This window comes from Vicugna pacos, chromosome 6 (assembly GCF_048564905.1).
Source record: "Vicugna pacos chromosome 6, VicPac4, whole genome shotgun sequence".
NCBI lineage: Eukaryota > Metazoa > Chordata > Mammalia > Artiodactyla > Camelidae > Vicugna > Vicugna pacos.
Window position 1 is genome coordinate 12,432,225 of NC_132992.1, and position 24,275 is coordinate 12,456,499.

Here is a 24,275-nt window from a genome sequence, read left to right on the forward strand (position 1 = left end):
ACTAGTAACTCCACATCCAGAAATTTATCCTAAGTGGTCAAAGAAGTTATGAACAAAGATGTTTCTCCAGCTGAGTTTCCAATAGCAACACCGAAATATATCTATCAATTGGAGATCAGTTAAGTAAATTATGGTTGATTCATACTATGGAATATTATGCCACTGTTAAAGAGTAAGATGTCAGTACATTTGTGCTAACGTTACAAAGCAAGATGCAGAGTAGTGTGTTTGATGTCTGTAAATAAAATATGTATTAAAACAAGTACCCAAGAAATTACTAGTATTGGTTCTACAGGGAGTGGAGTTGGGTGGATTTGCAGTAGGAAGGAGATTTAATTTTCATTGTATACATTGGATTCTGTTTCACTTGTTTCCCTCTGTATGTGTTTCTTTTTTCAATCAAAAGTGAAAAGTAGTTTAAATAGTAGGTAGAAATGCTCAGTGATGGAGTGCTATTGTCAGAAGACTATTTGTTGTCCTAGAATAGAGACAAATTCCTCAACTTTAATCATCTTGAGCTCTAATTAGTACTTCTAGGTCGTTTTCTGGAGCTTCCAGTGAGCCAGGTAGAGCTCACCAGTGTCTCTTTGACTCTGTTGGTTTATGAACACTGGATGAAACAACCATCTCTTCCAGACTTGACAGACTTGTCTTATGTAGGAGATGACCTTTCAACTGGCCTGGCCCAAGTTCCTGGTTGCCGAGAGTGATTGTCTTTGTTCTTAGTGGTTCCCAGTAGTTGAGATTCTGCTACGACCTTTTATTGTCCCAAGGGAAGGATCATACGATGCAAGCTGATTAGAAACTGGAGCCTCAGGCAACAACCAGGAAAGTATTCAGTCAAACCCTTCCCAGGGAGAAACTGAGAGATGGGCGTTTTTTTGCCTGCTCCCTCTGTACTGAGCCTGTATGTCTCGCTGTGGAGGGTGAGCCTCTGTGTTTTCAAAAATTGCTTCTTTGTTTGCTGTATTCTGTGGGACTCATGAATGCAAGCCCCATTGGATATCAGAGTTATGTGACTGGAGGGCCTGTACCTTGAATGACAGCTGTAAAAGATAGGATGCTAGATGTATGAACAAGCTCCTTCCAGGAACATGCTGGCAATTTGGTTTCGCTGTCGGAGCAAGTGCAGGGAAGAAGGCAGGAGAAGTGCCCACCAGGTACCCCAGCCAACTGAGGTGTATCGCAGCCAGCACCTGGATTTGTGCTAATTAGAAGCTGGACCCTCAGGCATCAGTTTGTAAAGTAGACAAACTCCTTCCAGGGAAAGACTGGGAGATGGGCTTCTTTGCCTGCTTTTTGCATGCTGAGCTCTTGGGGGATGGCAAGGTGAGTGCTTGGACACCTGTTAAAAACTGCTTCTTTGTTTGCTGCATTCCAGTGGGATTCAGGAATGCAAACCCCCTTGGTTTTCAGAGCTGGGTGATTTGGAGGCCATCCCTCAAGTGGGAGCCTTAAAAGTTGGAGTACTAGTTTTGTGGCCCAAACCTTTCACTCCTCACGGAAAAGCTGGGAGTTGGAGGTTCTTTCCTGACTATATAGCACTGCGCTAGGGATGAAGTTTATGGAGAGAGAATGTCTCAGCCTTTCCTAGCTGTTTCATTGTGGGCATTTTCTTAGTCGTCTGAGGTGTAGGAATCACTTAGCTAGTTTCTGAATGTCTCTCCAGGGTATTGCTTCATTTGTAGCTGTACATTCAGTATGTTCATAGGAGGAGGGAAATTCAAGAGCCTCCTGTGTCACCAGCTTGGTCCCTGAAACTCAGTTCATCTGAGTCTTTAAGATACCTGTGGATTCACTAAATCCTTGTGATTGATTAAATCAAGACACCTATGACTCTGATTGCTTTTGCCTTTAGTTAACTGATGAGATACTTCATCAGTCTTTCTGGTACCCAATAGCTCTCTTGAGCTGGGGGAGCATTATACACAGCTAAAGATTAGTCTCCTGGGTTTAGGGACCTATATGATGGGAAGAGGGTTTTCCTGATACTCCGGGTGTAATTCATGCTCCCAAATCTCTATCTATCCATCTATCTGTCCATCCATCCATCCAGCCATCCCTCTATCCATCCATCTATCTATCACCTACCTATGTACCATACAGAAACATGTTAGGTACTCAAACAAGTAAGTACGGATGAATGAGATTTCTGAAATAAGTCTTAATTGACTTATCTGATATGTATTTGCCTTTGTTAACTCTGAAAAACAGAGATGTAGTCAGAATTGCTTGGATCCATCAAGTACAGGCATCTCTGATGTTAAATGATATAATAAATATCAGATGTGTAGCACAGTGCTCAGAGGCACTGAGTAAATTCTAATTTTTTTGAAGGGGATTTTTAAGTAGGGGTGTTAGGAAGACAAAATAATTTCTGAAAATTAATAAATGAATATTATAAAATAAAAACAATATAAATTCAGATATTTAACAAATTGAAATGGCTACATAGTGAATTATCGTATTAATTTTTAGTTTCTCCTACCTACAGAATTGGAGAAAAACTGTAAAGAATAAAGCTAAGACGATAATTCTGCTTTGGTCTGGATTCTTCCTCTGTGCTCTCAGAACCTCTTCAGGCAATAAGGTACCACTTTTGTTTCCTTATTAGCTGATGCAAAATGCTAATAATCTGTTTTACCACTGAATAAGAATGACCATTAAGAACCATAAGTGTGACCCACAGCAATGTTGGAGAGCTGAAAAGATGTTCTATTGATTTAAAAACAGGAAAATAAAATAACAAAATTGAAATCAGTATATATTTAATTAAAGTTTTGCAAAATGTAACATTTTGTCATCTAGCCAATAGGAATGCAACACAAGTATTATAAAGTTACATATATAAGTTTATGTATATGTATATATTTTATCTTCCACGAGGGGTATAGGCGCACTTTAATATAGTCTATTTACCAAGGGATGGGCTTTTTGAAAATAAAGATGAGCCTAATGAACACATGACCAATAAGCACATGAAAAGATGCTCACCATCATTAGCATCAGCGAAGTGCAAAAAACCCCCACAAGATGTATTACTTCACACCCACTAAAACGATAGAATTGAAAAAAAAAAACAAACCCGGTTTTTGAGAAGTGTTAGTGAGGTTGTGGAGAAATCAGAATCCTTATGCATTGCTGGTAGGACTGTAAGTTGGAACACTTGCTTTGGAAAACAGTTTGGCAGTTCCTGAAAAGGCTAAACTTAGAGTTACTACATGATCCAGCAGTTTTACTCCTAGGTATATAATCAAGAGAAATAAAAATTTGCATGTGAATATTCATAGCCAAATTACTCATTATAGCCCCAAAGTGAGAACAACCCAAATGTATATCAACTGATAAATGGATAAATAAACTGTGGTATATCCACACAATGGAATATTAGTTGGCAGGTACAAAGAAATGAGATACTGATACATGCTACAACATGTAGCATGAATGAATAAACCTAGAAAATATTAATGTTAAATGAAAGAAGCCAGTCATGGGAGACCACATATTTTATGATTCCATTTATGCAAAATATCCAGAATAGGCAAATCTATAGAGACAGAATGTAGATTAGTGGTTGCCCAAGGGGGAGGTGCTTTGTGGGAGACTGCTACTGGGTATGGGCTTTCTTTTTTGGGATGATATGTACTTTCTAAAGTTGATTATGATGAAAGTTAGGGTTATTCATACAGCTCTGTGAATATACAAAAGACTGTTGAATTGTGCATTTTAATTGGGTGAATTGTATGGGATGTGAATTATATCTCAGTAAAGCTGTTAAAAAAATTAAAGATGAGGAGAACCCTCAGAAAACTGCAAATGGCCCTGGAATGACTGTGTGATACCTGTCTCTCTCTAATAGGATTATCAGTGCAGTTGTTCTCTTTTTGTCCTTCCTTTCTGGCTTTCTTTTTCATTTATTCATTCATTCACAAATATTTATTGAACACACATTCTGTATCAGGCATTATATTAAATAATGTTGTTTATATAGTTGTAAAGAAAACAGATGTAGGCTTTGCCCACATGGAGCATATTATCTATTGGAGGAGAGAGAGATTAAATGAATATTCTCACAGACACATGTCTGATGACATCTTGTGCTCTGAAATTTGAAGGAAAAGACTAGGATGCTGTGGGAGATGTGGGGGAAACATGACTCAGATTGTGAATTGTTGAAGACTTTCTACCAAGTGACATTGAAACTGAATTCTGAAGGATAAGTAGGAATTAGCTGGGTGAAGATTGGGTAGAAGAACATTCTAAGCAGTTGGATCTGCCTGTGTAAGGTCTCTGAAGTGTGAAATGGTTTGATGCTTTTAAGGAAGGGCAAGCAGGTCAGACCATGGTAAGCAGAGGAGACATTGTGTACCTCACATTTGATAAGCAGGGAAAGGAAAGATCTGTCAGGGGATTTGGCTGTACCAAGACTTTTAAGTTTATGAAAGAAATAAGAGCCAATGAGAGTTTTAAAGTGGAATTCTGGCATATTTGCAATTAAAAAATACTGTTTTGATTGATGAGCTGAGAATGGTTGAAAGGGCAACATCAGTGGAAATGCAAAGACCAGTTTGGAAACAATTGCAGTGGTCCAGGCAAGATACCATGATGGCTGATGATCGAGGTGGCCAGAAGCAGATGGATTTAAGATATATTTTGAAGGTGAAACCACTAAGAGTTACTGATGGATTAGACACGGGTGATGATGTAGGTATCAAGGGTGACCCCCAGATCCATGCTTTGAAGAGCCAGTATCATTAACTTAGTTGGGGAAGAAAGAAGAACAAGCAGATTTGGAGTGCTACAAATGGTCATCTCAATGCCTGTAGATGGATCATTATAAATACTATTCAGTGGGCAGAGTTGCTTCCTTCTTGGGTTAAATAAGGATAAAAACAAGTCCTCTTGACACTTCTTGAATAATGTGTTGCAGACATTTAGGGTGATTCTATTGAACTATGTCACATACTGTGTTGTGTAGACTAAATTAATTATATTTAGTTATGTCTATTTTTATGTCTCTTTCCTTTTTTGGGCTGAGCTCCTTGAGGACTGCATCTCTTTCTTATTCACCTTTTGAGATCCTAATGTGTAGTGTGGGTTTTGGTAATAAACATGACATACTGAATGAATAAATGGAGAGGATTCATAGCAGAGTGTTGAAACTAACACACTGATCAGGAAAAAGAAGAGGGAGAGAGGATAATTTACAGTGACTCAAAGATGCAGGGAGAGGATGGCATCAGAAGCACAGTTTGAAAGAAAGATGTTGTACAAAGGGAGAAAGAACTTTTTTTTTCTTTCTTTCCTTTTTTTTTTTTGTTTTTTGAGATACTAGTAAGGAAGAGTGAAGACTGCTTCTGAGGCAAAGATGAGGCAAGGACATAGGTGTCACTGGAGTTGAGTAAAATGAAGGCTATTGGGTTGGATACAGAAATTGTTCAAGAAGATAACAGGACTTTGAGATGGAGAAGATGATTGGGAGGGTATACGTTATCAGTGAGTAGAAGGGTCAGCAGGCTTCCCACGGCCATAGGATGAAAGGCCCTTTATGACAAAGACACTGCCCATCTTTTAGCTCCATGTTCCACTGATCCCAGTTTCCTAGGTATTTTCATAGTCTCCTCTGCTTCATGTCCTCGCACGTGCAATTCCTTTTTCCTGGAATTTCCTTCTTTGTCTAATCCTTTGACAGAATTCTTACTCATCCTTCAGGACCCACCTCACATCTCATATCCATTTGGAAGCACAGTTAAATGCCCCTTATGTGAGATCCCACACATCTTGAATTTTTCTTTGCCACAGCCCTTATTAAATTCTATTGCATTGTCTGTGTACACCGGTTTTCTTTGGCAGACTATACGTTCTTTGAAAGTCGGACCTCTGCTTTACTCATCTCTTTGCTCCCGTCACCTAATTTTATACAAATTTTATATAATTTTATACAAAGCATTCAGGAGGTGCTCACTGAATGTATGCTCAATAAATGAATTGTAGAAGTCTTCTCTTTTGAATCGGAAATATGCATGAGACATTTCCAAATACAGCCAAGACGATTGATTCTGTGCATTAGACATCTCCTTAAATGTGGGAGCAAGACTCGGTGCTCTACAGCCTTGTGATAAAAGTGATCTGGGTATTTCGGGAAGAGGAAGGGTTAGGAAAAAGCAAGTGATTTTCATGTAAAAGAACCAAAAGCTGCATGTAGTTTGGTCTGATTAGATAATTTTGAAAGAAACAGCACACACAGTAATACACAACTAGGCTTTTCCCACGTGGAGAACAACTGGCATGTGGGGAGACACCAGAAAAAAATTCACTTTCAGAATTTCCTGTACCCTTAAGGTTGTATGTGATTTTAAAGGACAAAGTAGCATGATTTTGAACTATTCTCTGCTACATAGAAACAGCTTTGTTGCATGGAAATACTGTAAAGGGATCTTACCAGTGTCTCTGAAAAATTGATGAGTGTATTAAAAAATCATTTGTGGCTGTAAAGAAATTGGTAATGTCTAACTGTGAGAAGCAGCATGATAGTGGAGAGGGATCCCAGCTCTGCCTCTAACTAGATTTGTGACCTTAGGCAAGACTCTGAGCCCCAGTGTCATGATCTACATGTAAAAAAGGAATTGGAGTAGGTGTTCACTGGCTATGTGGTGTATATGTGTTTCTGTAATGGAAAACAGTTGTCTCTGTAAGGCTCAAACGGTTAAAGTTCTATAAAAAACAAAATAGAGTCACAACGTATTGATTCAAAGCTCAGTTACTCAAATTCTCAATAATATGGATATGACGTAGCCCTCAGTAGAATGTTAATTATTTGAGCTTCTAAACATGAAGAGGAATAAAATTGAAGAGTGGGCTCTGGGATGGGCCAGATAGGGTTTGAATCCTGGTTCTGCCATTTGTCGTGCCATTTTGGAGAAATTATTTAACCTCTTTAAATCTAATTCCTTATCTCTAAATGTGGTCAGTAATGGTCTTTGTCTCTGTAGGGGCATGAAAGGATTAAATGCAATATAATATTTAAAAATACTTAGCACAGTGTTTGGCCTATTATAACTGCTAAATGCTAATTCTAATATTTATATTTCAATTTGGTCTTACACATGTAAAATATAGTTTTAACTGGTCTGTATTAATGAAATTTGGGCTAGGAAGGGGTCTTTAGAGGGCATATGAGGAAAGAGCAGCTGGGGAGTGACCACAGATATTCAGACTAAGAGTAATTCAAGTTTTTCATTTTTACATATGAAGAAATAATATCTCAGGGTAGTCTTGACACACCCTGAGATCATACAGGTGAAGTTAACCAAAAATGCAATAAGAAAGAAAATCATAGGAGGACGTACTATGAGGCCACTAACATTACATTTAATGATGTCACAAGGTCTATGAGAAGCTTTCTGTATGGCTGACTTATCTGCCTGAGTAACGATGAGTGTGAGCTTTGGACCTGGGCTGATTTCTATTCACACCCAGTTTGGGAATCTTTTACCTCAAGAGCAGCAGCTGCCAAGAAGTTTCTGGATTGTGTTGTTTATTTTAGAAACAGAATCTCGAAATATCTTACGTATCGCATGCCTTAAGCTGCTACATGAGATAAAGATTGGGCATCAGACCACAACTGGCATCAGAATTCCCTGGGAAAATTAAAAAAAAAAATCCTTGTAACTTGGCCTCACTACCAGAACTTCTGATGTTTAGATCTGGAGAGGGGACTATCTCAGCATTTTTATCTCATTGTTTCTTAAAAATTCCCAAATAATAATTTTATATATACAGTTGGCCCTTCGTATCCGCAAGTTTCACATCTGTGGATTCAACCTTCCAAGGATCAAAAATATTTGAAAAAAAGTGTTTAGAAAGTTCCTCAAAGCAATACTTGAGTTTGCCTTGTGCTGGCAGTGATTTACATACATTTACATTGTGTTTAAAACTATTTACATAACATTTACATTGTATTAGGTATTATAAGCAATCTAGAGGTGACTTATTAAAGTGTACTGGAAGATGCGTGTAGGTTATATGCAAATGTTATGCCTTTTTATATAAGTCAATTAAACATCTGGATTTTGGTATCTGCAGGGGATCCTGGAACCAATCTCCTGTGGATACCAAGGGACTACTATATATAATATACAAATTAAATAATGGAAATACTGTGCTTTTAGAGAGATTTTTTTAAGATCAGGACTTGCACATATAATGTATCCCATTGTTTATTCTGGATGAGGGTACAAGAATCCTAAATCTCTACTGGTTAAAAAAATCTCCTCTGGTAATGCTGATGTCTAACAGAACTGACATAGGGAATTCGTCTTAGAATTCAGTGCTCATTTGTAGGTTATTGATTATTATAGATTACTTATAATCACTGTATTGTTGGTATTTAAAGATTATTTTCCCCAGATGGACAAGGGAGTGATTGAAAAAAACAAAACAAAATGAAACAAAACCCAGAGAATGTATTATAGTGTCTTAAAGAATTACATGGTGTAAAATTCTCAAACTCAGAATAAAATATCCTTTATTGAAGCCCGTGTTTGACAATTGTTAGTGAGTGACTGCCCGGGGAGATGATGTGGCATAAAAGACAGCATTAAGCTTGGAGTCAGGAGGCCAGGAACCCTGGGATCTCGTTCCAGCCTTGCTGCTTAATGGGCTCTGTAACCTTTGTGAGTTTTGTCACCTCCTTGAGTTTCTGTTCCCTTATTTGCAAATTGAGGGGGACTTGAACTAGATTATTTCTAAGATCCAGTGCCTTAAAATTCAATGGCTTATTTAATGCTTTAATAGTTACAAAGCTAAATTCTTAATTTTGCAATCAAGAATCAAGCTCCTAAATACCTGAGAATAAAAGAGGATGATTGAATTAATCCACGGTGAGGTGAGGCAGCGAGTCGGGGCAGCGAGCATGCTTTTGTATGGTTCTCTGGCGTGACCGTGCCCACAGGGATCCAGGATATGTGGGGCAGGCTGTGAATCTAGCAGTTGGTGATTAGTTGGGAAGAATTAGAAGGCTTAAGATTCTAGAGATAGTGGTAAAGTTGAAAAATAGGTGTGGTGGAGAATAAGATGATAAGTGATCTATAGTTGAGTAGAGTTTTTGGTCAAAAAATGGGATAATGGAGTCTCATTTGAGGTAGAACAATTCTGCATGCTGATCATGAAGGTCGTGTTGGACATGGGGTTGGGTTTTATTGTGGAGATGAGATGCAGGTCACTGGTGCTGAGGAAATCAAGGAATGGTGTAACCTACACCTGTGTAGGTTTTCCATAGCAGTTTCTGGATCTCCCAGAATGGGAGTAGTATTAGGAGTGGAGAGGAAAACTCTAATCAGATGTCAAAATTCACAGTGTTAAGTGAGGCCATGATCAAGAGGGTGGTGGGAAACTGGGAGAGTGATGTTCATTAGGAGAAGAAATGGATGATTTGAGAGACTTCTGCGTAAGGATGGAAGAAAAAAGTTCTGGAATTAACAGTGGAAATAAGAGCGAGGCTTATATTCTCACTTGGTGACCATTTGGGAGAACAAGGAGCTCCTATTTGAGAGCCCGTATTCTGCTGTGATGTTGCCCTACCTAGAAGTCATCGCGTCCCACTTGGGGTCTGCCGTGGCAGAAAGAATAGGCCCTTGAACCCCCAAATAACTTGGTTGCCCTAGTTTTAGGACTGTTCTTTCTTCCATCAAATTTCCCCAACGTTGACTTTCTTTGTGACTTAAATATTCTCCCCAGCCTTGACACTTCTTTTGTAGATATTTTGTTCCTCAGTCTAAATAGAAGCTGATTTCTTCAAATGGAAAATTCAGCAAATCATTGCAGTAATGTGTATTGATTCTTCCTGCTCCAGCAGCTGGATCAATGTGAGGAATGAATGTTATTATTTCCTGTGCTGTCTACAGTCCCAGATGTATTCACAAGAGAGGCTGATGGTACCGACTCTGAAGTTTTACTTGGAATAGTTGTGAATAGTCTGTTTCACCTTTGGAAAAATCAGGGCAGCAATCTGGTTATGCCTGTTTATGGCCAAGGCGTTGTCAAAGATCAGAAAGTCTGGCGACCTTTGGTTCTGCTTTGGGATCCAGAAATGATGGTCTTTAGTTCTTGCTGCTTCACTCTATGTGACTGTGGGATAAACTCCTAGAAAGCTGCATCACCCTGAACTGCTAGACCTGTGAATATGCCGAATTAATACCTATAATTTTTCTGATGAATATGACCATTTATCTTAAATTGGGATAAGGTAAATGTAAATAACTGAATAGTTTTATAGTAAATATATGTACTAAAAAACAAAGCTAAAATTTTAGACCTTAGTTTAATATCATTTTCCCACAAATGAGCAAACAAAGTCCAGAGAAGTAGAGACTTTCTGTGAGTCATCCATCCATCCAGTTAGAGCAGTATTGTGTCTGGGACCCGAGTGCACTAATCTTCTTTGGTTACTTAGTAATTCTCAGTAGGGCTCTGTGTATGTGAGTGGAAACTGTAATTTGAAGACCAAGCAGTACTTTGTCCCATGTTGGTACTTTGAATTTTAGATAATATTTAAAGAAGAATAAAAGATGTTCAAAAGACATTGAATTTTTCTGGGAAGGCTTCAAATCCACTTTGGTAGGAGAGAAGGTGATTCTAGAGTGGTCCTGGTGTATGCAGAAAGTGGGGTTTGTGTGGGGGTCCAGGACAAGTTGGGTGTTTGTAAGTTTCTCAGGAGGCCCTGGTCTCAGAAGCAAAACAAACATTATCATGTATGGCTCAGGGAAATGATGGAAGATGACACCTAGATGGTGCTAAACTGAGGAAATGGACCCTTCACTCTATCTAGTGATGGAGCTTCCCGATGAATTGTCCTGGGCTTCCTTGATGTGAAGATGGTGTAATGTCACAAAATTTCCAAATGGTCATAAAAACTATCAGGCAGAGTTTTCTTTCTCTCTTTTTTCTCTTTAGGGAAAATTGTTGGGGAATTTAGGGAGCTCATAGTGGAATGGCTAGAGTTAAGTTTCTCAGTGTTTTCAAATGATGTCCCTGAGATGCTATTTATTTTGCCCAGTGATCCAATACAGTGTTGACAGAAGGAAGGGGTCTGTTCAACTTCCCTTTCTCAGGGTAAAATTTATTGTCCATAACTCTATACATTCTAACATATGGAGGTATTATATTTATAGTGAGGAAATAATTTTTAAGGCTGTGTCTTTTCTTAGTGCCACAGCTGGGGAAAAAGAGAAAAAAATCAATCAGGAGAATATATTGGTCACACACTGTGGAACAAATGAACCTATTTTAACTGATTTTTTTTCCTTTGTGATTTGAGTGATTTTTGGACAAAACTGGCTGGCTACTTTGCCACAGTTCACTCACAGCCATAGGATAGACTTTCCAAGACTTTCCAAAGTGAATTACAATAAATTCTTATTTTATTCAGAATTGTTGGGGAATGGCATATATTGGTGAGCTAGGAATGATCATTGAGACCATACACAGATAAGCTCTTTTAGAAGAAATATCCTATGTTGAAAGTAATGTAACTTGTAGGTTCAGCTACTGACTCAACCCATCAAGGATCTTAGAAGCACGCACTAGATGTTGCTATGGCTGATTAAGCAAAACAAAGAGTTTGTTAAAAAATTGTTGGGAAGCTCATAGAATCATTGGCTTGACTGGAGAAACAGGGCTGAGGTTGAGTTCTCAGGAACCATGTATAAAACCAACACCATTGGCACTTTCCCCAGTGACACTGACACACCAGAAACTTGGCCTTCCAATTGTTGCCAGCCCCCAAACATGGACACCTTTTCTGTCATCCGCAGACATGAAACATGAATTCCTCCTTTATTAAGTGTCACACTTCTGAGTCTTAGTCTTGCACGGAGTCTAGAGCGCACGTCCACGTGTTATCTTCTAGGGAGGCTGGGGTAGTGATTTCTTTGGGTTCCACCTCGATATAAGGTACGACTCAGAAGATTTTCCAAACAGAGCAAGGTGTTCAACATGTGCTGGGTCCCCAGAAAGCATTACAAATACCCGCCTATACCGTGTGTCTTTGGGCAGATCATGCAATCTCATTAAGCCTCAGTTTCTCCTTCTGCAGACTGAGGTTAAGTTATTCTTCCTTGCATCCTTTCACAGAGCTGGTGTATAAGCAAACGATTTATTGTCCAAATAAAAGTCCAGGGTCCCAGAAGTACCTTCTTACTTCTTGGAATTCATGACTGGCCATGACATAGTCTGATTTTTATGTTGTCTCCCAAGCTTTCCAGAGGTAGTAGTAACATTGTTAGGGAAATGTGTAACTTATTAGGTGCCCTGTTTATCATTACATTTTCCACTGTGGAGCACTAGCTACCAGAACAAAAGATAGGTAGTTCCTCTTTGTTTGATATAGAGTGGAGGGCAAGCAAGCAAAATAGGTTGTCTTCCTCAACCTAGGATTCAGTGGCTATGTGCACCACTTTATGAGTATTGGGAAAGGAAAGTTATGCCTCAGCACATTACAGATCTTTATTTACCATCACTTCTCCTAAAGTGACTTGAGAGAATTTGGATCCTCAGTGTGGGGAGATGCAATTGGTAAGGCTTAGGCTATTTTATAACTTTACTAAAGCATTTGTGGATATCTTAGGAGCTGTGCTAAGTGCTTTCCACACATCATCTCATTAAGTTGTTACTACAGTTCTGTGATATATACACTCTTATCATCTCCATTTTATACATCATTTTTTATAGACAAACTGAGTTTCAGAAGAGATTATTATTCCAAGGTCACAGGGGTGTAAGTGACAGATCCAGGAAGTGACCTGAAGTCTATATGATGCTGTAACTGGTGCTCTTAACCTCTATGTATCAGGTCATGTGAAGCCCTCAGAACTCTGTTCACATAAAGGGCTAGTCCGCCTTGAAGTGTAGAGCATCACCGAATCCTTCCAAATGCTATTTGTTTCTGGTCAAGTCAGGACCCCAATCTGTCCAGCGTCTGTGATTTTGTTCAAAGGGTCAGCTTTACTTCTCATCTGACCTTCCCCTGTGACTTGATTCAGATTTAGGTTTGTTCTTCTCCTTCATCAAACTTTTTCTGTTGTTGTTGTTGACCCAGCTTGGTTCCTGTCTTGGATACAGACTTTTTCCCTCACATTTCATTAGTCTCTGACCATGGAGATCTTGCGACCCCACTCCGGGGTCCTCCTCAGGCACTGGTGCTAATATATGACGATTCTTTTGCCCTAAAAGACTAGGCATGTGGATGCAGAGCCTTCTCCCTTCATGAGAAACATTGTCTACTTCATCAGCTCCAATACCACTGTGCTGTCCCCTTCCTCTACCTCTGTCTCTGCATTCCCCAAGGCACAGTTTATGCCCTCTGATTTTATTTTTCCTATGCGCTCTCTTTTGAAAAGGAAATCGTATCCATTCTGAGGGCTTTAACCAACCCCTATGCCGAGGACTTCCAAATCAAGACTTTTAGCTCTAACCTCTTTCTCAACCTCTATTTATGTATCTCTAGTTGCTAGTAGATATCTGTCTTCATGACTCTTACTCATAACAAACAAATAGAATTTTTATAAAACAAAGTAAAACAAAGTCTATCTTTTCTTTCTCTGCTGCATTCCTTTCCAGTTTGTTTCCAACTACTTTTGTCCAACATTAGAACTACTAGTGTTCCTATTGGTATCTTAGGAACAGGTATTTTGAGCTTGAATATTCAGTATTTTTCATAAAGGGGCCATAGGTTCTTATCAATTTCCATCCCTCTTTTCTGAGTTTCAGTGAACTAAGGAGTTCACAACGAAGGGTGGAGTTTATCTTGTGAAATCAGCTACGTGAAATCAGAAGGTTTCAACCAAATAAAACTCACTAGAGTGGAATAGCCAGGGAACTGGAAAGGCAGAATGTTATTAGTTTTTAAAAAGATATGCTTCTGATATGAACTCAGTGAACTGACTTCTGGCCAGTGGTTTAATCCACCCTTACCATCCCATGTGATTTAAGCAACCTCTTCTCTTGTCTCCCTGATTCTAATTCTCTCATTCCAACACATGTTTCATCCTAGTAGTAAATAATTAGGATTTTTTTTTAAATTTTAGGTGGGAGTGGGGGTTTTTATCAGCTTGCTAACTATAAAAAGTACTGGATTGATTGGTAAGTTTTAAATGGATGTCATACACATTGACAGATCCAAAAGCAGATTTTTATGGCTTGCTTTAAAATCAAGTTCAACTTAATTTTTCCATTATACCTCAAGAGACATCTTTTTGAATTATTTAGGTCTTGCTAACAATCCTGTGACATATTATTCCTCAGCTGTGATGGATTAAGATAGGGTAAATCTGCTTTTAGTGCCAAAGAATCCCCAGGACACCACTTCAGATTCTAGTTCATGGATCATTGTCTCCTCCGAGTCCATCACATTATTAATAACAATCAGGAATAATTTGAGTGTCTATTCTCAAACCGTGAGTTGTCCCCTTAATATTGAGAAGTTATGACATGTATATTAAATGATCACATGATGTGCTATGAAGCTATAATGCACAAGGTAACATAAATATTTGGGGAAACATTTGTGATGTTTAGAGCTGACCAAATCTCTGAAGATACACAAAGTATGGAAAAAAAGTCCTTTGTCATCCTTATGGGTAAAAATTACCTTGGGATGCCAGAAATTTTTGTGTAACCTAAACGTCTCCTGGTCTTATCAGGTAATGACAATATGGGCTCATCTTTATATTTGTACTATATATGCATAATATATATAACATATAACATAATTATAATTATTTATAATTAAGATAAATATACATTTATATTAATTGACAAATCAAAGTGATTTTTGAAACATTTTCTGGCATTAACTCAGTCCCTTAAAGTGTTCCCATAGATAGTTCTATGGACCCCCAAGCTGTGTATCACATGTGCATATGAACTAGTTCATCAAATGCAGTGACTACCAGTATATATATATTTTTAGTTGTTTAAAATTGTGGTAAATAACACATAACACAAATTTTGGCATTATAACCATTTTAAAGTGTAAAATTTAGTACTGTTAAGTATGTTCACATTGTTGTAAACAGATCTCCGAAACTTTTTCATTTTGCAAATGTGAAACTCTGTATCCATTAAAAACAACTTCCCTTTTTCCCTCCCCCAGGTTGAGTAACCGTCATTCTGCTTTTTGTTTCTATGAATTTGACTACTTTAGATACCTCGTGTAAGTGGAATCATGCAGTAGTTGTCTTTTTGTAATTGGCTTATTTTTCTTAGCATAGTGTCTTCAAGGTTTATCCATGTTGTAACAGGTGACAGGATTTTCTTCATTTTATAAGGCTGAATAATATTCCACTTATGCACATGCCACATTTTGTTTACCTATTCTTCCGTCAATGGACACTTGGGTTGCTTCTACCTCTTGACTGTTACAAATTAGTGTTGCTTTAAATATGAGTGTACAAATATCTATTTGGGACCCTGCTTTCAATTCTTTTAGATGTACATCCGTGGGATTCCTAGATCATATAGTAATGCTATTTTTGATTTTTTGGTGAAGTTATATACTATTTTCCATACTGGTTGCACCATTTTATAATTCCATTGACAGTCTGTGAGGCATCCAATTTCTCCACATCTTTACCAGCCCCTGTTACTTTATTTTTTCACAATAGCCATTCTGACAGGGGTGAGGTAATATCCCACTGGTGTTTGATTTGCATTTCTTTAATGATTTGTGATGTTGAAGAACATATTTTCATATGATGGTGGCTATTTGTATACCAGTTTTGGAGGAATATCTATTAAAGTTCATTGCCTATATTTACATAGGATTATTTGATTTTTATTGTTGTTGAGCTACTTGAGTTTTTTCATGTGTTCTGGATATTAACCTCTTATCAGATATATGATTTGCAAATATATTCTCCCATCTCCTAGGTTTCTTTTTCACTCTATTGATTCTGTTGATTCGTTCTTTGATGCACAAGCTATTTCAGTTTGGTATGGTCCCATTTGCCTATTTTTGCTTTTGATGCCTGTGCTTCAGATGTCATATACAAGAAATTGTTGCAACATCCAATGTCATGAAACTATTTCCAGGTTTTCTTCTATAAGTTTTATGGTTTCGGGTCTTGCATTTTAGTTTGTTTAACTGTTTGAGTTAATTGTGATGTGTGGTGTAAGATATGGTTCCAGTTTTCATCTTTTTCATATGTGGATATCCAGTTCTCCCAACAGCATTTGTTGAAAAGCCCACCCTTTCCCTATTGAAAAGTTTTGGCTTCCTTGTCAAAGATCACTTGACTATGTACACAAGGGTTTATTTTGGGGCTCTCTTTTCTATTCCATTGGTCCATTTTTTCTGTCTTTATGCCACTATCACACTGTTTTGATTACTCTAGCTTTGTAATATATGAAATCAGGAAGTGTGAGACTCCAACTTTGTTCTTTTTCAAAATTGTTTTGGCTATTTGGAGTCCCTTGAGATTTCACATGAATTCAGTGTTTAAACTTCTGCTGTAAATGTGGTTAGAATTTTGACAGGAATTACGTCGAATCTATAGATTGCTTTGGGTAGTATGGACATCTTAACAATATTAAGTCTTCCAGTTCATGAGCACAGGATATCTTTATATTTATTTTTGTCTTTAATTTCTTCTAGCAATGTTTTGTTGTATTCTGTATACAAGTTTTTAACCCCCTTTGTTAGGTTATTCCTAAGTATTTTATTATTTTTGATGTTATTGTAAATGGGGTTGTTTTGACCAACAGGATTTGTTCCAGCCTCCTTAACTGACCACACATGCAAAGCTCCTTGAGGAATCCTTGCCACTCTTTGTGCTGCACGTGTCCATTGTGGACATGACATTGTCCACTCCAATGGTGTTGTCTCTTTATGTCCCCCCAAATATCAGTGTTCAGGGCATCAGAATGTTGCCAAGTTCTTTGCAGGAGTTAGTGAATGGGCACCTACCCCACCCGGCCCCCTAAGCTCCTAGGCTGTTCTGCTTATGTCTTCTCTCTCATTTTCTCCTATTCCTCAGCCCTTGGCCATAGTCTTATAAAGACTTGCATCAATTTTAGGATTTCACCCTGTAGTCATAAGACTCAAATCTAGGAAAAGGGTTTCAGTTAGTCAGAAGCACTCTGTACACACACACACACATATGTAAACCTGCACATATATACCTGCCTTTATGTGTATAGGTGGCTTGCTGGGAAATATGTAGACTGGAACCAAGGGATGCCAGTGCCTAGACATGCTCCTTGAGTAGGCAGTAGGGAGCCTAGAAGCATGAACAAGTGCCTGCTTCTAAAGTTAATGCAGGTAGAGATGACTTTGCTGACTTGTACCACTTCACGGCTCACCTTCTTTGACCACACACACGCTTTGTGAGTAATCTAGATTATTTTTAAGATGCACAAATATGTGTAACTTCACTGACAAGTGTCAAGATATTCACTCTTTGCCCTCTGTGTAGCTTTTAAGACTACATTTTTGGTTGGGAAGCTGGCTTAGGTTTATAACTCATCCAAATGTGATTTTGATGAGAAATGTCTAAAATATATTATTTTTCTTCCAGAATAACTTATCAAAACTAGTTCCACAGAACTGAATTGAGAAAGAAGGGCAACACATTTATTTCAGGAGAAAACTGACTCAGTTGCAAGCATGATATATTGACATCTTAGGTCATAAACATGGCAGGTATTGGGAAGAGAGATTTAATTCTTCCCAAATTAGAAAAAGTCATTGCAGATATTGGTTTGGTACATGTGATTTGTTTTCATATCATTGCCTCAAGCACAATTGATTTTGGGGAAAGGAGGAAGTAATCAAGAATATCCAACTATATTCCTGCTGGAAATAAAGTCACCAAACTTTATCACAATTCACTGGTAAAGATTGTTCAGACATGCTGGCAGGGAACAATATAAAATAAATTACTTTTTTTCCTACTGAGTATGAGTTCTGAGAGGGTGTTTGGCATGCTTTCCCTGTACACAGTAGATTGTGTGTACCTCAATTATTACGGATGATTTCACTAGCAATGACTGCATCACCTAACTGACCATGTGAGTTGAGGAGCAGAGCAGCCAAAGGTTTAGTTCAAGATGAATAAGCTTGGAAAGGTCAGAGTCAGCATCACGCTCCGGCTTTGGATATGGCAGTTCCCACTGTCCTGAGGGAACTTTATTCAGTAAATATTTTTTTGAGTTTCTATTGTATGCTACATCTTGTGCCAGGCACTGGGGAAATGAAGATGACTGAGATGTCCTTGCCCTTGAGAAATGTCAAGTGTCGACAGGGGAGACGTATATACAAACAGTGATGATAACTGTATGCAATCTAACTATAATGCTAGCGAAGTGCTTATGTGATGGTTACCATGTGCCCAGCACCATTTTAAGAACTTTATATACATGTTAACTAATTTAAACAGTAAGCTACAATTCAGTGAGGTAGATGGGAAAGATACCGTAATAGGGAAGTGTATTAAGGACTGTGGTAGGACAAATGAAGGATCAGTTATCTCTATATGAGAATGAGAAGTTGAGGGAAAGCTATGGAAAGGAGATAATATTTGAGCTGGACCTTGATGAGTGAATAGGAGTTCACCTGGTTGATAGGAAGCAGAGTGAAAGGGGAGGGTTTTCTAGAAATAAGGAAGAGCTTAAGCAAATCCATGAAATTACATGGTGGGTTCAAGACACAGTGGAAATGTCCTCTGGTGTTGTCAATGATTGTCAGGAAAACTTACCAGGAAGTTGTATGCATGGTTTACGACACTAGGACTAGGAGTGGGTTGGAAGAATAAGGGAGGGGAAAGTGTGTCTCTTACCACTAACCAGGCATACAGTGAATGTAGATGAGTTATAGGATTCTTGACATTTCAGATAGTTCTTCTTTCCCTACATTGGCTACAGAATGCACACATTTTCAGCAGACAGGGGCTCCTATTTTTTTTATTCACTTTTTTTCCTTTCCCTACTCAGTGGGTGACATTCATTCATTCTTTCTAAGAAGCGGATTCTCTTGCAGCTCTATTTGCAGAGTTAAGCATGCCTGCTTTCTTCGGGTGAATACAGTTTGAAAAACCAAGATCTTAGGACAGTCTCCTATTTGCATAATATTTGCCTCTTTGAATCAGACCACAGAATTCTGAATGTGAAGCCCGTAATTCTGCCTGACAGTAGAACAAAGGGCATATTGTCATATGGCAGGACTTCCCTCCATGGTGTTAGCCTCAAAGAACATGTGCTCTGCCACACTCTTGGTTTCTCTTCACTGAATAGGGGATGATTGTCCTAACTTATTTGTAGTTTCAGACATTACTGTTCCTTGGAGATAATGAGTTTTTTAGTCTACAAGATATATAAAAAGTACTCTACAGAAATATATTCTTAAATCCATGTTTTTTGGTATCTTAGCTGATGCCTTTTAAATCCTATGTTTCAACTCTGGTGGAGGGCAACAAAATGATCTAATTGGGAAAACAGCATATTCATGGTTGACTATTTCAACGTTGTAAATCTGTCATTTTCCCACAAATTAACATAGAAGTTAAATTCAATTCTAACTTAAAATTTCAGCAGAACTTTAGAAAACACGAATAATAATTATGTGTGAGAGGATGTGTGAACTAACCTTACTGTGGTAAATATTTTGCAATATGTATCAAATCATCACATTGTACTCCTTATTACTTACACAATGTTGTATGTCAGTTATATCACAATGAAGCTGGAAAAACTGTTTACATGCCAGAACGGTAAGTCTGTTTTTAAAAAAATGTTATTGAAATATAGTCAGTTTACAATGTTGTGTCAATTTCTGGTGTACAGCATAATGCTTCAGTCATACGTAAACATACATATATTCGTTTTCATATTCTTTTCCACCATAGATTAGTATAAGATATTGAATATAGTTCCCTGTGCTATACAGTATAAACTTGTTTTTTAATCTATTTTATATATAGTAGTTAGTATCTGCAAACCTCGAACTCCCAATTTACCCCTTTCCAGCCTCCACACCGGTAATCATAAGTTTGTTTTCTATGTCTATGAGTCTGTTTCTGTTTTGTAAATATGTTTGTTTGTCTTCTTTTAAGATTCCACATATGAGTGATATGTGGTATTTTTCCTTCTCTTTCTGGCTTACTTCACTTGGAATGACAATCCCCAGGTCCATCCATGTTGCTGCCAATGGCATTATTTTCAAAATAGTAAGTCTGTTTTGAATTGCTAAATCAACTTTGAAAAAAAAGTTCAAAGAGGAGCAACATCCTAATGCATATGAAGATATAAACCAAATTAGTAGCAATAAAAACAGGTGTGGCACGTACATAGACAACTAAACCAGTGACTACAGAGTTGAGAGCACAGAGAGTTATGTCTGGAACCTTAATATGTGATAAAAACAGCATCACAAACCAATGTGAGATTATGGATTGTTTGGTCAATGGTGCTTAGAAAATTTACTCCTTATATGGAGGAAAAAGATGTTGGATTGCTCACAATTACAGCATGCAAAGGTGAACTATAAATGAATTAAAAGCCTAAGTATACAACTTTATATGTAATGGAATTAAATGTTGGCAAACATCTTTGGGATGGAAAGGACCTCTTATCTGGTACCCTCAATCCTAAACTTTAAGTTGAAAGATTGACAGACTCAACAGCTGGAGGAGGGAATAGGAAATATTTTCAGTGTTTAAAACTGATGAGAATTGAATAGCAAGAGTATTCGGGAACTCTTGAAAATCAACAGGAAAAAGGCAGAATATTTGATATAAAAGTGGATAAAGATTATGAATTGGAAATTCATAGGATGGGAAGCCCAAGTGCTAGCAAGTATATGAAGATATGTACAAACTGAGATTTAGAGATATTGTTCTACGCCAGTCAAATGGGCACTCGTTGCTGAAAATGGAAAAGAAATTCACTTACAGGGCCCTTAGAAGATGAGTACAGGAATACTAATTGCAGTATTGTTTGTGGTGGTGGGAGTTGAGGGCACCTGAGGTCTACATTACTGGGGGACTAGATAAGTAAAATGTGGTAGGTGCACACTTTGGAACACAGCAATCAGATGCAGCAACCAAAAGTAATAAATCATATGTTCATAGGCTAGTATGTTCAGAACTTAAATATATTATTGAATGAAAATAGTAAAGAATAGAGTAAGATCTCTAAGCAAATGATTGTTTATTTAAATTTGTCCATATACTCCCAAGATAGCATTATATAAAACACACATATATGTGCAGAGGACATCAAATCCATTAGAGTGTACACCAGTGGTTCTCAATAGGGGTTGATTTTGGCCCATAAGGGACATTAGGCAGTGTCTGTAGACATTTTTGATTGTCACATCTGATGGGGCATGTATCAGTTTCCTAGGGTGGTTATAACAAACTACCACACACTGGATGGCTTAAAACAAAATCTGTTCTCTTCCAGTTCTGAAGACTGGAAGTGCTGGAGGCCAGAGGCTGTCCTCTCTCTCCTAGGTTCTGAGGTTGCTAGGATTCCTTAGAGTTCCTTGGCTTGCAGTGGCATAACTCCAGTCTTGGTCTCCATTGTCACATGGCTGTTTTCCCTCTATGTGTCTGTATCTTCACCTGGCATTTTCCTCTTGGTGTGTGATCTGTTTCTGTGTCTCCTCTTCTTTTTATAAGGATACCAGTCATGTTGAATTAAGGGCCCACCCGACTCCAGTATGACCTCATCTTAACTTACATCTTAATTACATCGACAAAGATCTTATTTCCAAATATGGTCACATTCATGGGTACATGGGGTTAGGACTTGAATATACCTTTTTGGGGGGAGTGGGGACACAATTCAACCCATGATAGATTGCTTCTGGTATCTAGCAGGTAGAAGACAGGAATGCTGCCAAATATGCTGCAATTTACTGGACAACTCCCAAACAAAGAATTGTCTGATTCAGAATGTCCATAATGCTTTAGTTGAGAAATCCAGGCATACACTTACAGGTGCTAAGAGGGGTCAGAGTAGGGACTGAAGATGGAGGGGAAAAATAAACAGAGTGGTTTGATAAGAATATTTATGATAGAATACCATGAATTAAAGAATATGATAAACTCAAGTAATCATACTTACAGTCCCCCCGCCTGTCGCTCCCCTAAAAAAGATACAAACATTTTAACCAAATACCTTTAGTTCTTTTAGTTTCCAGAGAACTATAAAACACTGATTAAGGAAATTAAAGAAGACTTAAAAAAATGGAAAGATATCCCATGTTCCTGGATTGGAAGAATCAATATTGTTAAAAGTTTCCTACTTTGGACCTTTTGAGATCCATTATTTCTTTTGTAAGATGCAGAAAAACACACAGTATTCTCCCCCAGCCCATCTTTATGGAGGTATAATAGACAAATAAAAACTATATACACATGTATAGGGTATACAACATGATTTTAATACACATTTACATTATAAAAGGATTGCCACAATTAGATAAATCAACATATTCATCACCTCATGTGGTTACTTTTTTTTGTTCTGAGAACATTTCAGATTTCCTCTCTTAGCAAATGTCAAGTATACAGTACTGTAGTCACCATGTTTTACATTAGATCCCCAGACTTATTAATCTCATAATTGCTATTTTGTACCCTTTAACCAACATTGTCCCATTTCCACCACTCCCCGGTCCCTGGCTGAACTACCATTCCCCTCTCTGGTTCTATGAGCTGGACTATTTTAGATGACACATGAAAGTGAGACCCTCCAGTACTAGTCTTTCTCTCTCTGGCTATTTCACTTAGCATAATGTTCTCCAGGTTCATTCATGTTGTTGCAATTGGCAGGATATCCAGGACTGAATAATACTTCATTGTATATACACATACATATACATATACATACCTTTTCTTAAACCATTCAGCTTTCAGCAGACATTTAGGTTGTTTCCATATTTTGCCTACTATAAATAATGCTGCAGTGAACATGGGAGTGCAGATATCTCTTTGGTAGAGTGACTTTATTGCCTTTGGGCAAATGCCCAGATGTGGAATTGCTGGAACATATGTATGTTAGTTCTACTTTTAATTTCTTGAGCACCCTCCACATTGTTTTCCATAGTGGCTGCAACAGGATATAAGGATTTCCTTTTCTCCACGTCCTTGCCAACATTTGTTATCTTTTAACTTTTTGATAACAGCCATTCTCCTAGGTGTGAAGTAAAATCTCCTAGTGTGGTTTTGATTTGCATTTCCCTGATGGTTAGTGATGTCGAGCACCTTTTCATACACCTTTTGACCATTTGTTTGCCTTCTTTGGAAAAACATCTATTCAGATCCTTCGTCCATTTTTAATTGGGCTATTCTTGTTTATTATTACTATTATTATTTGTTATTGACTTGTATGAGTTCCTTATACATTTTGGATATTAACTCCTTATTAGATATATGATGTGCAGATACTTTCTCCCATTCCGTAGGTGGCTTTTCATCTTGTTGATCATTTCCTTTGCTGTACAGGGTTTTTAGTTGATGTAGTAGTACTTGTTTTTTCTGTTTTTTGCTTTTGTTTGTTATTTTGTTTCATGTGATTTTGGTGTCATGTTAAAAAAAACATTTTCAAGGCCAGTGTGAAAAAGCTTTTCCTTTGTTTTCTTCTGGAATTTTGACAGTTTTAGGTCTTACATTTAAGTCTTTCATCCATTTTGAGTCAATTTTTGTGTATGATGTAATATAAGTCTAGCTTCTTTTTCCTTTTTGCGTGTGAGTATGCAGCTTTCGCAGTACTATTTATTGAAGACACTGTCTTTCCTCCATTGACACACAGAATTCTTGATTCAGAATTTTATTTTAATGTAGTATAATATTTTATCTATTGTTTTCAAGTTCTTTGCCCCATTTTTCAGTATTTTCTTGGCCTCTTTGCCAAGACAAGTATAATGAGCCATTCTTTTAGTAACATTTTTAGCCTTTAATGATGCTTGGATTTGTTTCCTGTCTAACCTCAACTTGGAGTTCATCATCTGATAGGTGTATATGAGTTCACTTTATTTAAACAAATACTTTAATACCAGTCCACATTGAATTTCACTTGCCAATTTTCATCCCACTTACATGATTTATTCCTATTGGCTTGGCATTTCACTACCTGGAAGAACCTAGTATCTTCTGCAAATTTGGCTGTACCATTGTGCATTGCCTTTCAGATCTCTTATAAAAATGCAAAATAATAAAGGTGTATGGAGAACTCTACTTTTGAAATTTTTCCCCAGAGAAGTCTATTTATTTATT

The 24,275-nt window shown here is 37.7% G+C and overlaps 1 protein-coding gene across 1 annotated transcript in view; it reads left to right on the forward strand.

Annotated features, from left to right (window-relative positions):
• LOC116278002 (uncharacterized) overlaps nucleotides 1-24,275 on the forward strand; it is a 156,108-nt gene that overhangs the window by 66,305 nt on the left and 65,528 nt on the right. The window contains exon 5 of the mRNA XM_072962164.1: nucleotides 2,495-2,590. Coding sequence (XP_072818265.1) covers nucleotides 2,495-2,590 — 96 coding nt within the window. The remainder of the gene's footprint in view (nucleotides 1-2,494; nucleotides 2,591-24,275) is intronic.